The following is a 10,748-nucleotide window of genomic DNA, read 5'->3' as shown; positions in this document are numbered from 1 at the left end:
AAATGGACACAAATGGAGGCTTAGCTACAAAAGAAGGAAATGTTGCAATGGTAGCACCTCCCTCTTTCTTCCCTCCGTGACAATATAGTTCTGTTACCAGAATGTTTGCCTGGGATGTGAGATGCCAGCTAATGCTTTCCACGCCTAATGAAGAGTATGGATTTAAAGCTGATGTCTTATTAGCTATATAAATCTGAGTTTCTCAGTGAATAAATGGTTTCCTGGAAATACTTTACACAGTGTAGTTTAAATAATCGTAAGACATGTCTGGCTCTAAAGAGCTCAGAGACTCAATTAATTTCATTTATTATAGTCCCTTGTCTGAGGTTGAGGGTGAGTCATCCTCTGGAACTGCCTGTCTTCATTGATTGTAGAGGCTGACTAGACATCTACCTTTTACTTGGCTAAAGTTAAATCTGACCTCCTGCAATGTTTCAGGCATACTAGGAAAGGACAGGATTTGAATCCTGAGCTCCCTCATTCTGTACCAGTACTGCTGCTGCAGGATCAGGCCTCCTTTGTGATCATTGCTCTTGTCCTCATGTCTGGGACAGTGAGTCTAGAAGGGGAGAAAGTGCAACTTGCTAGGTACGAGGGGAAGGAATAGAGTTAGAGAAGCAGTCTGATGTGAAGGGATGGGGGACAGTGTGAGACTGGAGGAGATGGAGGGGTAGGAAATGGACATTGTGCTGGCAGGGGTGAGGGAAGAAGAAGTCTTAAGCACATTTATTTTCTTGCCCAGATATTCTAGTGTCTGGGATGGAAGGTTCCTGAGTTCTTCTACACTTAAACTGTCAGGATTGATGTCAAGATGTCTAGGAAATCCCCCTGCAAAGCATCTCCCTGCTGGTTACCACCCTTCTGGTTCTCACAGCGTGGTGATGCTCTGCTTTCTAAATTCAACTGGAAGAAGTTGTACAGTAGATATAAAAGTTCCTGCTCACTTAAGAAGCCTCTTTGGTTTTCACTATACTGCCAGCAGGATGGAGGTCTAGTATCTGCAAACAAAACCATGTTTAGAGAGCTTTAAAGGTGAGATCTTCAGTTCCATCATTAAAAGCTATTGCAGTGCATTTAGCCACCCTTCTAAGTTACGGCTGCAAGAGCAACCACAGTTCCTTCATTTTCTGACTTTTTGGGTGGGTGCTTGATTTTAGAACCTTAATGTTCTCCTGTCCTGGGTGCAGGTTTGAGTTGTGCTGGTTCACTCCTTGTCTCAGTGCAGGTAGCAGATCTGTGATAAGCAGTAGGAGTAGGGTGGTGTTTAAGACTAAGTCAGCTTATCCTTTGAAGGGCACAAAATACTCCCCAGCATGGCTTTTGATGGCAAGCACTGTTCTAAACCTGTAATTTAATAGCCAGAACTGTAATAATTAGTGATAGGCTTTGGTTTGTCATCTGCTGCAGCTCCTGATAGCAAGAGATTTCTGACTTTGCCTGTGGTGTTCAGTGGGTGAGGCCATGCCCTTGGAGAGGCTGCGTGGCATCTCTCCGAGATGGAGAATCCAGTACTGAATACTTATTTCTTTGTCCTTAAGCACTAGTCAAGACACTGAAATTCGGAGGAGAACTGTTGGTGAAAATCTGCGTCTCTCGCCCCACAAAGAAGAGTCAATGAAGTCAGAAAACTCAGAAGAGGATGATGAGAACATGATGACAACTTGGAAGCCATTTCTAGTGAACATATGCATGTTCACTTTCCTCACAGCAGGAGCTTATCTCTGTTACAGGGTGTGTTTTCATTGATGGACATGCCAGCAAGATCGACCCTGCAGAAAACACCAATGATTCGATCAGTTTGTAATAAACTTCTCTGAAAGCAAGCTAGTGGAGGCGTGTGAGCCTTGTCTCAGTGGAGGTAGATCTTAGGTTGAAAGGCCGGAACTTTGGTTAGGGCTTAAAGAGAGAATTGATGCACTAGGGTTTTATCTAGCCCTGTGGTCCCAAGAACATAATATTCTAATCTCAGGGCCTTAAAATATTCAGGAGTAAGCAGAAAAAATGCCAAATAGTCTGTTTTCCTTTTTTTTCTTCTTTTTTTTTAAACTAAATAATAGAATTACAACACATTGTTGTTTTTAGCCTTTTTTAAAAAGCCAGTTCTTTTTCTTTTGTGTTTCAGAAAAACTAGGCACAAGTGAAACTTGCTTGTACTCTCCAAGTGTTGTAACCAAATACATGACTTATATTGACGAGTTCCCAAAAAAAGAGAAAGAAACCCACATACCTGAAGAATGTAAACTTTTTGGAAGGGAGGGTGTTGGGGGAGGGGTGTTTGTGGTTGGGTTTTTTTGTTTTGTGTTTTTTTTTAACTTGCTTCATCATTAAAGACTGAGTTGTGGGCAGTGCCTGTGGTATTGATATATTTAATCTTGGCATAACTGTTCTTAAAGAGCTTATTGTTTTACATGTGTTTATAGAAACAGGCTTCTGCATTTGCTCAGGGTATCCCAACATGTCAAGCTCTTTTTTTTTTTTTTTTAATAAGTGTATCTCCTCATTGACTTTTGTTGCACTCTACTTGCACATATGCCTATTTACATTGCACCATCCTTTGTAAAGCTGTTTTCACTTTTATATTCTGGGTTAGAAGAGGTTGAGGGTAGGGAGAGAAGCAGGAAGGGAAATTCAACCAAAACATGTCCACCAGCATTTTGCAGCTGTGCAGTTGGCATTCAGAAGGACCAGTTCTTAAACCTCATCATTTGGAATGTAAAATGCAGTTTCACTCTGCACCTGCTCCAGAAGGAATAGCATGCTTCCTGCAAGGGCCGGAGAGGTAACGCGCTTGGAGGCATTGCAGGCCATGAACAGGAAAGCATTTCAATAAATCCAGAGCAATTAAAGCTGTGGCAGCTTCCTTAAGATGTAAAAAGTTCAACAGAAGACATGTTGGTCTGTGAACGGATCAGTTGGCTTATGATGCAAGCATTTGTGTGTTCTGCTTTTTTTAAAGCAAAGATTTAAAATACTGGCTTTAGTTTGGCTTGAAGATACGCTCTTAGTTAATTATCAGACATGGTGGTGTGAGAGGGTAAGTCTTGCACCTCTGCAGACAGGGTTGTTGCTGTCCCAAGGCAAGCGAAGCGAGATGGGGGTTTGTCCTGTGCCACGCTGTGTCTGCGTTGTTTTGCTCAGTCGGGGCCTGTCCTGCAGGCCCGGGGCTTGAATAATGTAAAGTGCTTGTAAATAAGGATTTGGGTGCATTGGTAGAACTGTGACTGGAAGTCGGCGTTGCACTAACCAGTCTTAGGCAATGCTGTTCCTCTTGTTAGTACCAAATTATTAATAGCTGAAACAATAATAGCAAAGATTTCTTTGCTCGTGTCATGGCGCAGAGAATAGGAGTAAACACTACGGAAAGTTGTAGTGATTGAAACTAAACCATGACCGCTGATTTGCAACAGTGTTACTAATCAGTTTTTTTATTTTTAAAGTCTTTCTAGATTTATAGCACTTAACCACCATTCTCAGTGCAAACATCGCTATGGAGTATCTGATGTAAGTCTCTCTCCACTCCATATTTATTTTTGCAAAGCTGTCTGTAGGTGTAGCTCTTCTCCTTCAGTGAATAAGTTGGTTAACTGGGTGGGGGGTGGGGGTGGGAGTTATTTTGTGTTTTGTTAAGCTTGCATCAAGGGCTTTTCAAAAGTACAATAATAAATCCTCAGGTAGTACTGGGAATCAATACTTTACCTGTGAGACTGTTGGTCAGACCAGTACTTGAAAGGAGGAATGTTGTAATCAGTCAATATTTAGTTATATTATTGGAAACATGAAAAATGAGTATAGAAAAATGGTAATATATAATGGCTCATCTGTGTATTTAAGATACAGTATGTGATTGCTTTGTCCCCACTATTCTCTCCATCATCTGGTAGAATAGTGCTAAGGCAACATTTGTACCCCATTTGTATTAAAATGCATGTAAAGTCTTCTAGTGTCCTGATTAAATACCATGTGCTTGAAAGGTGAAAGAACTTATATTTCTGCTTCCTGATGTGCCCAAATTATATTTGCATGAACTGATCATTAAGTGGCTGTGGTTCCAAGGGTGTTGCTGAAAGTATCTTCGTTCAGCGATGGACTGATTTGGTGTTTATCAGATAACATGTACTCGCCTAATACTTGGCATGACTTCCTATTGAATTTCTGCGTACTCAGTGTAACCCGGTTGTTGAGCATGGTTCATTTCAGCTGAGTAAGTGTAGTACAGACATTCCAGAGAGTTTAGTAAGCCCTATTCACACCTCACCTCTGGTCGCTGTAGGCAAGCAATAGCTCAGTGATTTCAGGGTAGGACTTGCTGTGCTGCCTTCAAAGTCTCTTCTGCAAGATCTCAAGATCATGCTTTGATCTGCAGAAACACGGGCTCCAGAAGTGGTGGCCCATTTAGAAACAAAGAAACAGAAACCACCTCCATACTGTTCCCAAGAGGGACTATTTTAAATTTTAGGCTTGACAGGAAAGCAAAGCATCCTTCCTTTAAATCCAGAACAATTCACTTGCAAATTATTCTAACAGGAGAAAGTTTCTACAGCTGATAAGGTTTTGAACATCCCCCTTTCTGCCCCTTTCTTTTATCTGTCCTGGGATAGACAGTGGACCATCCCACAAGCCCAGTGAGGTGTGTATAAGGCTTATAATACTGAACTGTAAACATTTTTGTTTTGATGTCCTGTATATGTATGTAGTAGTTTGGGTGTGTATATACAGTAGCGTTTCAAAGTGGGTGTATTGGGTAACCTATTCTTGGAAAATGGACAAACATCCATGTTAAACTTGTTAGAAAGTTAGTGAGCTGCTCTGCTATATGCCTTAAGCAAATATTTACTCATCAGGTCTTTCTTTTTTACAGATTGCCATAGAATAAACTTTTTTTAAAAAAATAAAAAAACAAAAAAGCTAAATGTTTTGGTATAATACATTTTCAGGTATCTTGTCTTTTGTGTAAGCCGCTGCAAAGACCTCACAGGTTATAGTAAAATTGTACAGTTTTTCAATTTCCCATACAAGTTTTCAGTTCTCATTTTAGTTGTAACAATAAAATTCTTTTTTTAAAGAACGTACATGTGAGTCTCACTGCTTCCCGTCTTCCCCTGGCGCTGTTCTGAACCACGTGCACATCAGGGCACCATGAACTGCGGTGGGGTTTTTTTGTAGAGGAAAGTGATTTAAGTGTTACTGTATGAACTTGCTTGTAGGTCAGAGCTCCAGCAATAGAGAATAAATGAAATGAGTATCCCTGTCTCTCCCTGACACATACATCTCTCTCCTCTAGTCTTTCACATTAAACAGTTAAATTTAACTACCTTGGCTCAGGAATTGGTGTCATATAAAAAGTGTAGTAACTCAAGCACAGATGGTTTTCTGCAAAAGTTTCAGTTGTGCCTTAACATGAGGCTGCAGTTGGGAGGGAGATGGTCACGTACCTGTTTGCGTTGGAGGGCTGCAGACATCCCATTCCCATGTTGTTTGGATTAAAGTATTTACCTTTTTGCTTACATTTTTAATGAAAGCTACAAATGGAGGAGAGGTGCTTGAAAGGAGAATTTTCAGTAGTTTCATGAAGGTGCCTGGGGAAGGAGAGAATCTACCAAAGTGGAACAACTTCTTTCCCCTGCTTTTAAATAAATCTGTAAATTAAAAGCGGAGTTACAGCACAGATAAGTAGCCCATTAAGTTTTACTTTGCTAGAGAACAGCATGACCTAAACACCACAGCCCTGCTACTCAGAGCTCAGTCAAGACTTTGAGCAAGCTGCCCGTTTCCAAACTGAACCCCAGCAGCAGCTCGGCCTGTTTGCGTGGCACAAGCCTGAACCTTCCAGGGAGGGCACAGCAGCGGGTGAGTGACCGGGAGGTGGGTCAGTTACAGATCTTAATTCTCTTGGGGGGTTTATTGCCTTGTACCTGCCCACAACGCTACAAGCACAGCAGCACGAAGCACTTGCAGGAGCTTGTCTCAAATGTTTTATTAGAATTTTAGAAAACAGTATGAAATCCAACAAATAAATACTGAATAGAAAAGTAATATATATAAAAAATATATATACACACAATCCAAACCCTTTCAAGTATTTTACCTGAAGCCAGGCGTCTCTCTAGGGCTACTCTCCACTAAGTTACCCAAGTGTTGAGTAAGGAGCCTGACAGTGGGTGTATGATTATGAGAAGTCTTGATCTATGACTAAATGAATAAGTTTTTTAAAAATATAAAAAAACCCCAACTTACACAGATCTGCCCCTGTCAGTCAGAGCTGCGCATGGCAAATGCAAGACATACCTTCCTGTTGTAAACTGCTGAGGCCATACACTCAGTACCCTCCTTGTCAGTCCTTGCTTGAACCTGTCCTAAGTTGTAACAATTATGAAGAAATTGGCTTTTGAAGTAACAAGCTTTCCTTGTGCAACTAAACTGTACAAGGAAAAGAAAGCACCAAGCAATGCCACTGGATTTTTTCTAACACATATGGCAGTTGATGGAAATGATCCGTTGCCAGTTTCTAGATGGACTGGTGGAGAGATCATTTCTCTCCCCTTTGAGGAAGGTCAAGTTAATAAAATACTTTATGGGAAAATAGATCCTTTTTGACTTACAGTTTGAGCAGGGGCAGCTAATTTCAGTAAGATGGGGATTTTAACTCAAGTGACAACCTGGTGACATATTCTAAGAGATCCTAGTTTTCATGTGTCCAGCACTGGACTCTCCATCATGTGCGGAGAGACAGGGAGGAAACATATTCCAGTCTCCTTGGTGCAGACTGCAAACTCTCCCCACTTTGGAAACAAACCTGTACTCTGTCAGTATGCAGCATTTATAGAGCAGGGCGTAAGTAAACCAGACACTATCAACAACAAAACAAAATCCTCGGGCACCCATTTGTGGCTGTGAGGACAAAATGATTCAGCTCCTCATATTCCACTACTAAAATACTGTGATTTCAATTTCAGCCTCTTGTTGTACAGTTTCTCTTAATTCACAGCAAATCCTGTCCATTCTCTCAAAGGCTTGTCGTCCCTTTTCACCTGTGGAGAAAGAGAAAATACATCCCATGCTGAGGAAGAGAACGCAGTCAGAAACACCTCAAGAAACGTGATACTCTAGAAATACTTCTGTTGTGACCTTGTCTGGAACTAACAAGAACTCTCAATAGTGACAAACACATTGCTAAGGGAATAGTTTTCCAAAAACTGCATGGAAAATCCGGCCTCTGTAAACATTTCCACATGAGTAACGGTTTGGAGCATCACAGCTGGAAAACTTGTTTGGTAATCCATGTGAATCTGAGTGCTTCCGTGAAGCAAGTCTGGAGACCCCCAGAACTAAGCATGAACCAAAGTGTTTTTAGGAAGAACAGAACAGGGAAATTACTGTCTCCCAGCTAAGCTGGACACCCACTCTAGCAGCCGTGCATTTAGCCTGGGCACTTCTGTGCCCTCAGCAGGAGTACAAATGCTGGACAGGAGCAAATTGGGAACACTGACATCTCATTAGCCCCTGAACTCCACCTGAATTCAGTAGCTCAACAGTAAAGTAACAGGTAATGAACCAGAATAAAACCATTCTGTTTGTACTCTTTACCCCTCCCGTCCATTCTTCAAATGGTTCCCCCCTGAATAATAGAAACATCAAAATTAGAAATAACCACTCAATTTGTAGGTGGCTAGAAGAGATTACCTGCCCAAAGAGTCTGTTGTTGTTCTGATATATAAAAGATCTTTCAATCAGTTTAGCTAATCTCAGAGCTAGAAGAGGCTTTATTGTGATCTGCCAGATTCAAATATCCTTTTTGCAAAATCTAGGAGAAGAAAATTGCTGATGCCAGTACTACTATGAAGAAGTACTGTAGCAGCACTGTCTATCTGCCACCTTTTTGAAAAGTTTGGTGGTTCTTAAAGCACTTTATCTACAGAAATCTCCTTGGTCTCGTTATACAAACTTCACTGGGAGCCTTTGGTTATTATGTGTGATACAAGGTTTATCTTAATGGTATGAAATAGCTGTTCATGAAGCATTTCTGTTGTCCTAGATGTGTTCAGGCTGCACTTCAGGCCTGTTCTGATTCTGCACTATTTCACATCATGTTCTCAGAATCCCCATTTCAAGGTTGTACGAAGGGCTTACCAAAGGACAGCATTGTTTCTCTGGCTGCATTCCTAACTTCCTCTGTTTCAGATTGGCACAGGTGGGCGACCTGCTCAATACTCTCAACACCCTGTTTGGGAAAAGAAAAAATTGCAACAGTAGCTTTTCAGAAGCATTTTGATGAACGTTTTTTGCAAGGTAAACGCATACATACTAACTCCCATCTCTTCTTGCATCTGAATTCTGCTGTGACCTTTCTTTTCTCCCCCAACATACCAGCTTGCAGTTGATTTTTCTCAACATGATCTCACCTCTGCTACTTTCTCAGCTGTTTTAGGGCATGAAGGAGTGTGAAAGTTCTAGGGTACAGATCACTGCTGCACTACCATTAGATTAGCATAAACCAACCAAGACCTTTGCTCAAAGAGTTAATGCAGGTTGTAGAAGGGCAACAGTTGCTTTGCAAATCTGACTTTGAGAACAAGACTGATTTGTTGGGCCTGTCTTGTGACATGTTTGTAGAGACAGTGCTCACAATAATCCCTTGTGTGCAAACTAACTTACTACAGACTTGTGGCTGTTGGAAAGCTTTAAATCTGGGCTGACAGCTTCTTACAATAGCAATGCAAATATTACTTTTATTTTCTGACTATAATCAGCTATCGTTAAACAAAGATGAACTGATTTAACTTTAAATTTCTATAGTTAAAGCTGACTCCATATATAGCTGTTGCTGATTTAAATACGTGCATGTCAGTGGTGAAGGACAACAGACACTGACTGACAACATTGCAGAAGTTAGAAAACATCCTTCCTGCCATTGTACTGTGCCTGGCAGATCAGACGGACTCCGAGATGCCTGTAGCTCCCTCTGCCTGCTGCCTTTTGAACAATAACATTAATAGTTTGGAACTGATGAATTCTTTGGCTGACCAATAGAAGGAAGCTGAAAAAGAAGCCCTACCAGCTTAAAAAAAAAAAAAAAAAAAACAAAAAACGCTAGATACACTTTTGCATCTAGCAATTTTGGCCAGACATGCACAGCAAAAGTAGAGCTGTAAACACTTACTCTGAGGTTTTTAAGAGCCAAACATGCAGCTTGCTGAAGTCTTGCATCACAGCCAGCTAAAACATCCATGTAAAAAAGGAGAGCCTAAATGAAAAAAGAGAAAAAAAAAATAGAAGAAAGGCTTTGTAAACTTCAGCGTAATCAAGCACTCAAATTCAGACTGACATTAGCACAGGTTTTCCCCTCAGTTTGAATAAAGGACATAGACAAACCACTTGAGCACTGATGTAGTTTAGGTTCTAGTAAATAGATTAATGAAGTGTGGAGAGGACAGTAGTGCTATTCTGGGATAAAACAAGTTCCATGTATTTCAGCATCTATTTAGAAGAGCCAGTAAGGACTGCAGTCTTTACCTTTTCCCTAAAGTTCTTGTTTGTGGCTGCACGGGAGAGGCAGGATGTGGCTGCCTTGCTGACGCGGTGGTTGTCATCTAGCTGTAAAATCCCAAGCAGCCGTAAAGTCTGTGGTAGAGGTTGGAGTTTGTTCAGTCGCTTTCCTTTCAATTTTTTAAGAGTCTTCAGCCGTCCAGGGCACTGCAGCTCCTCAATCAGCATTACTGCAAGTGAAAGGACTCAACTTCACTAACTGACAAAAGAGGACATTATGGAGAAAAGACAAACTCCTCTTTAATTCCATCTCCTTTGGCCACAAGTAGTTACTCGCAGGGCCAATGAGCAAGGCAGGCACGGCAGGAAGCCAACGAGGACGACTGCCCCTTTGACCATCCTGTCGTCTTTCCCGTCTGTTTCATTTCCTCCTATGCCAGGACTGGCTGACAAACGGAGCAGAGATTGTTGTTTCACAATACAGTTCACAGGGTGCAGCAGAGCCCTGGTCCTTTTGGGACCCGGGTGCACCAAGTACAACATACAGTGCAAAAGAACTCCTGCCCCTTTGGCCATTAGGACAAACAGTCTAGTCTTACAGTAAGGGAAACACAATCAAGCAAAATACTTCTAAACATCCCTGAAGATCTTGCTGTACTGGTCAAAGAGAAAACCCTCTATCTTTTAAAAACAAAATAAGAAATGAGGCACTGGATTTACACTTTAATATGAAGAATATTCCAGGTCTTTTCACTGACTAGCAATGCACAAGTTCTTAGTCCCCCACCACATGAGTCAACTGCATCAAAGTAAGACTAAAGATGTAGCCAATATCAGGATTATTTTTAGAATAATTCTTTTCTGATACAGGCTAAGTACTTTCACATGTTGGACTAGGCTTCAGCAAGACACTGGCTACCTCATGCTAGAAAATGCACATTAGTAACCTCTGAAATGTTATTGCTATTATCTGTGTCCGATTACAGCTGCAAGAGTCACAAAAAGCTACAGACATTTACCCAGCCCTAGAATCCAGCTGTAGATTGCTGCCAACTTTTTTTCTGCTTTAACTTCAGAATAACACAGAACGTACTTTTTAGGGCACTTAAGATAAACCCACCCTTCACACCTCTCTTTTGTTTCTACCTGGTTAGATATGGCAGTCAAGCATGTCCTTCCTGTTCTAATTAAAATTACACAGTCATAAGGGGAATCAAAATGGCAACAAATTGTCAATGCAATGGTCGGGCTGTTTTCTGTTCTGG

General features: G+C 41.2%; 2 protein-coding genes across 18 annotated transcripts in view; one reads left to right on the top strand and one right to left on the bottom strand.

The window, feature by feature from the left end:
* The window catches only part of PTPN1 (protein tyrosine phosphatase non-receptor type 1), a 45,609-nt gene extending 40,544 nt beyond the window's left edge, over positions 1-5,065 (top strand). For all 6 annotated transcript variants that reach the window (XM_074888000.1, XM_074887999.1, XM_074888004.1 and 3 more), the window contains one exon: positions 1,539-5,065. In XM_074888000.1, coding sequence (XP_074744101.1) covers positions 1,539-1,746 — 208 coding nt within the window. In that variant the 3' untranslated portion in view covers positions 1,747-5,065. The remainder of the gene's footprint in view (positions 1-1,538) is intronic.
* An 894-nt stretch (positions 5,066-5,959) lies between these two features.
* RIPOR3 (RIPOR family member 3) overlaps positions 5,960-10,748 on the bottom strand; it is a 53,435-nt gene continuing 48,646 nt past the window's right edge. For all 12 annotated transcript variants that reach the window (XM_074887991.1, XM_074887994.1, XM_074887995.1 and 9 more), the window contains 4 exons: positions 9,511-9,713; positions 9,158-9,241; positions 8,128-8,218; positions 5,960-7,028 (listed from right to left, as the gene is read on the bottom strand). In XM_074887991.1, coding sequence (XP_074744092.1) covers positions 6,928-7,028; positions 8,128-8,218; positions 9,158-9,241; positions 9,511-9,713 — 479 coding nt within the window. In that variant the 3' untranslated portion in view covers positions 5,960-6,927. The remainder of the gene's footprint in view (positions 7,029-8,127; positions 8,219-9,157; positions 9,242-9,510; positions 9,714-10,748) is intronic.

This window comes from Strix uralensis, chromosome 18, assembly GCF_047716275.1.
Source record: "Strix uralensis isolate ZFMK-TIS-50842 chromosome 18, bStrUra1, whole genome shotgun sequence".
Taxonomy (NCBI): Eukaryota; Metazoa; Chordata; class Aves; order Strigiformes; family Strigidae; genus Strix; species Strix uralensis.
The sequence above is the reverse complement of the archived record's forward strand: the minus strand, read 5'-3'. Positions and strand labels throughout refer to the sequence as shown.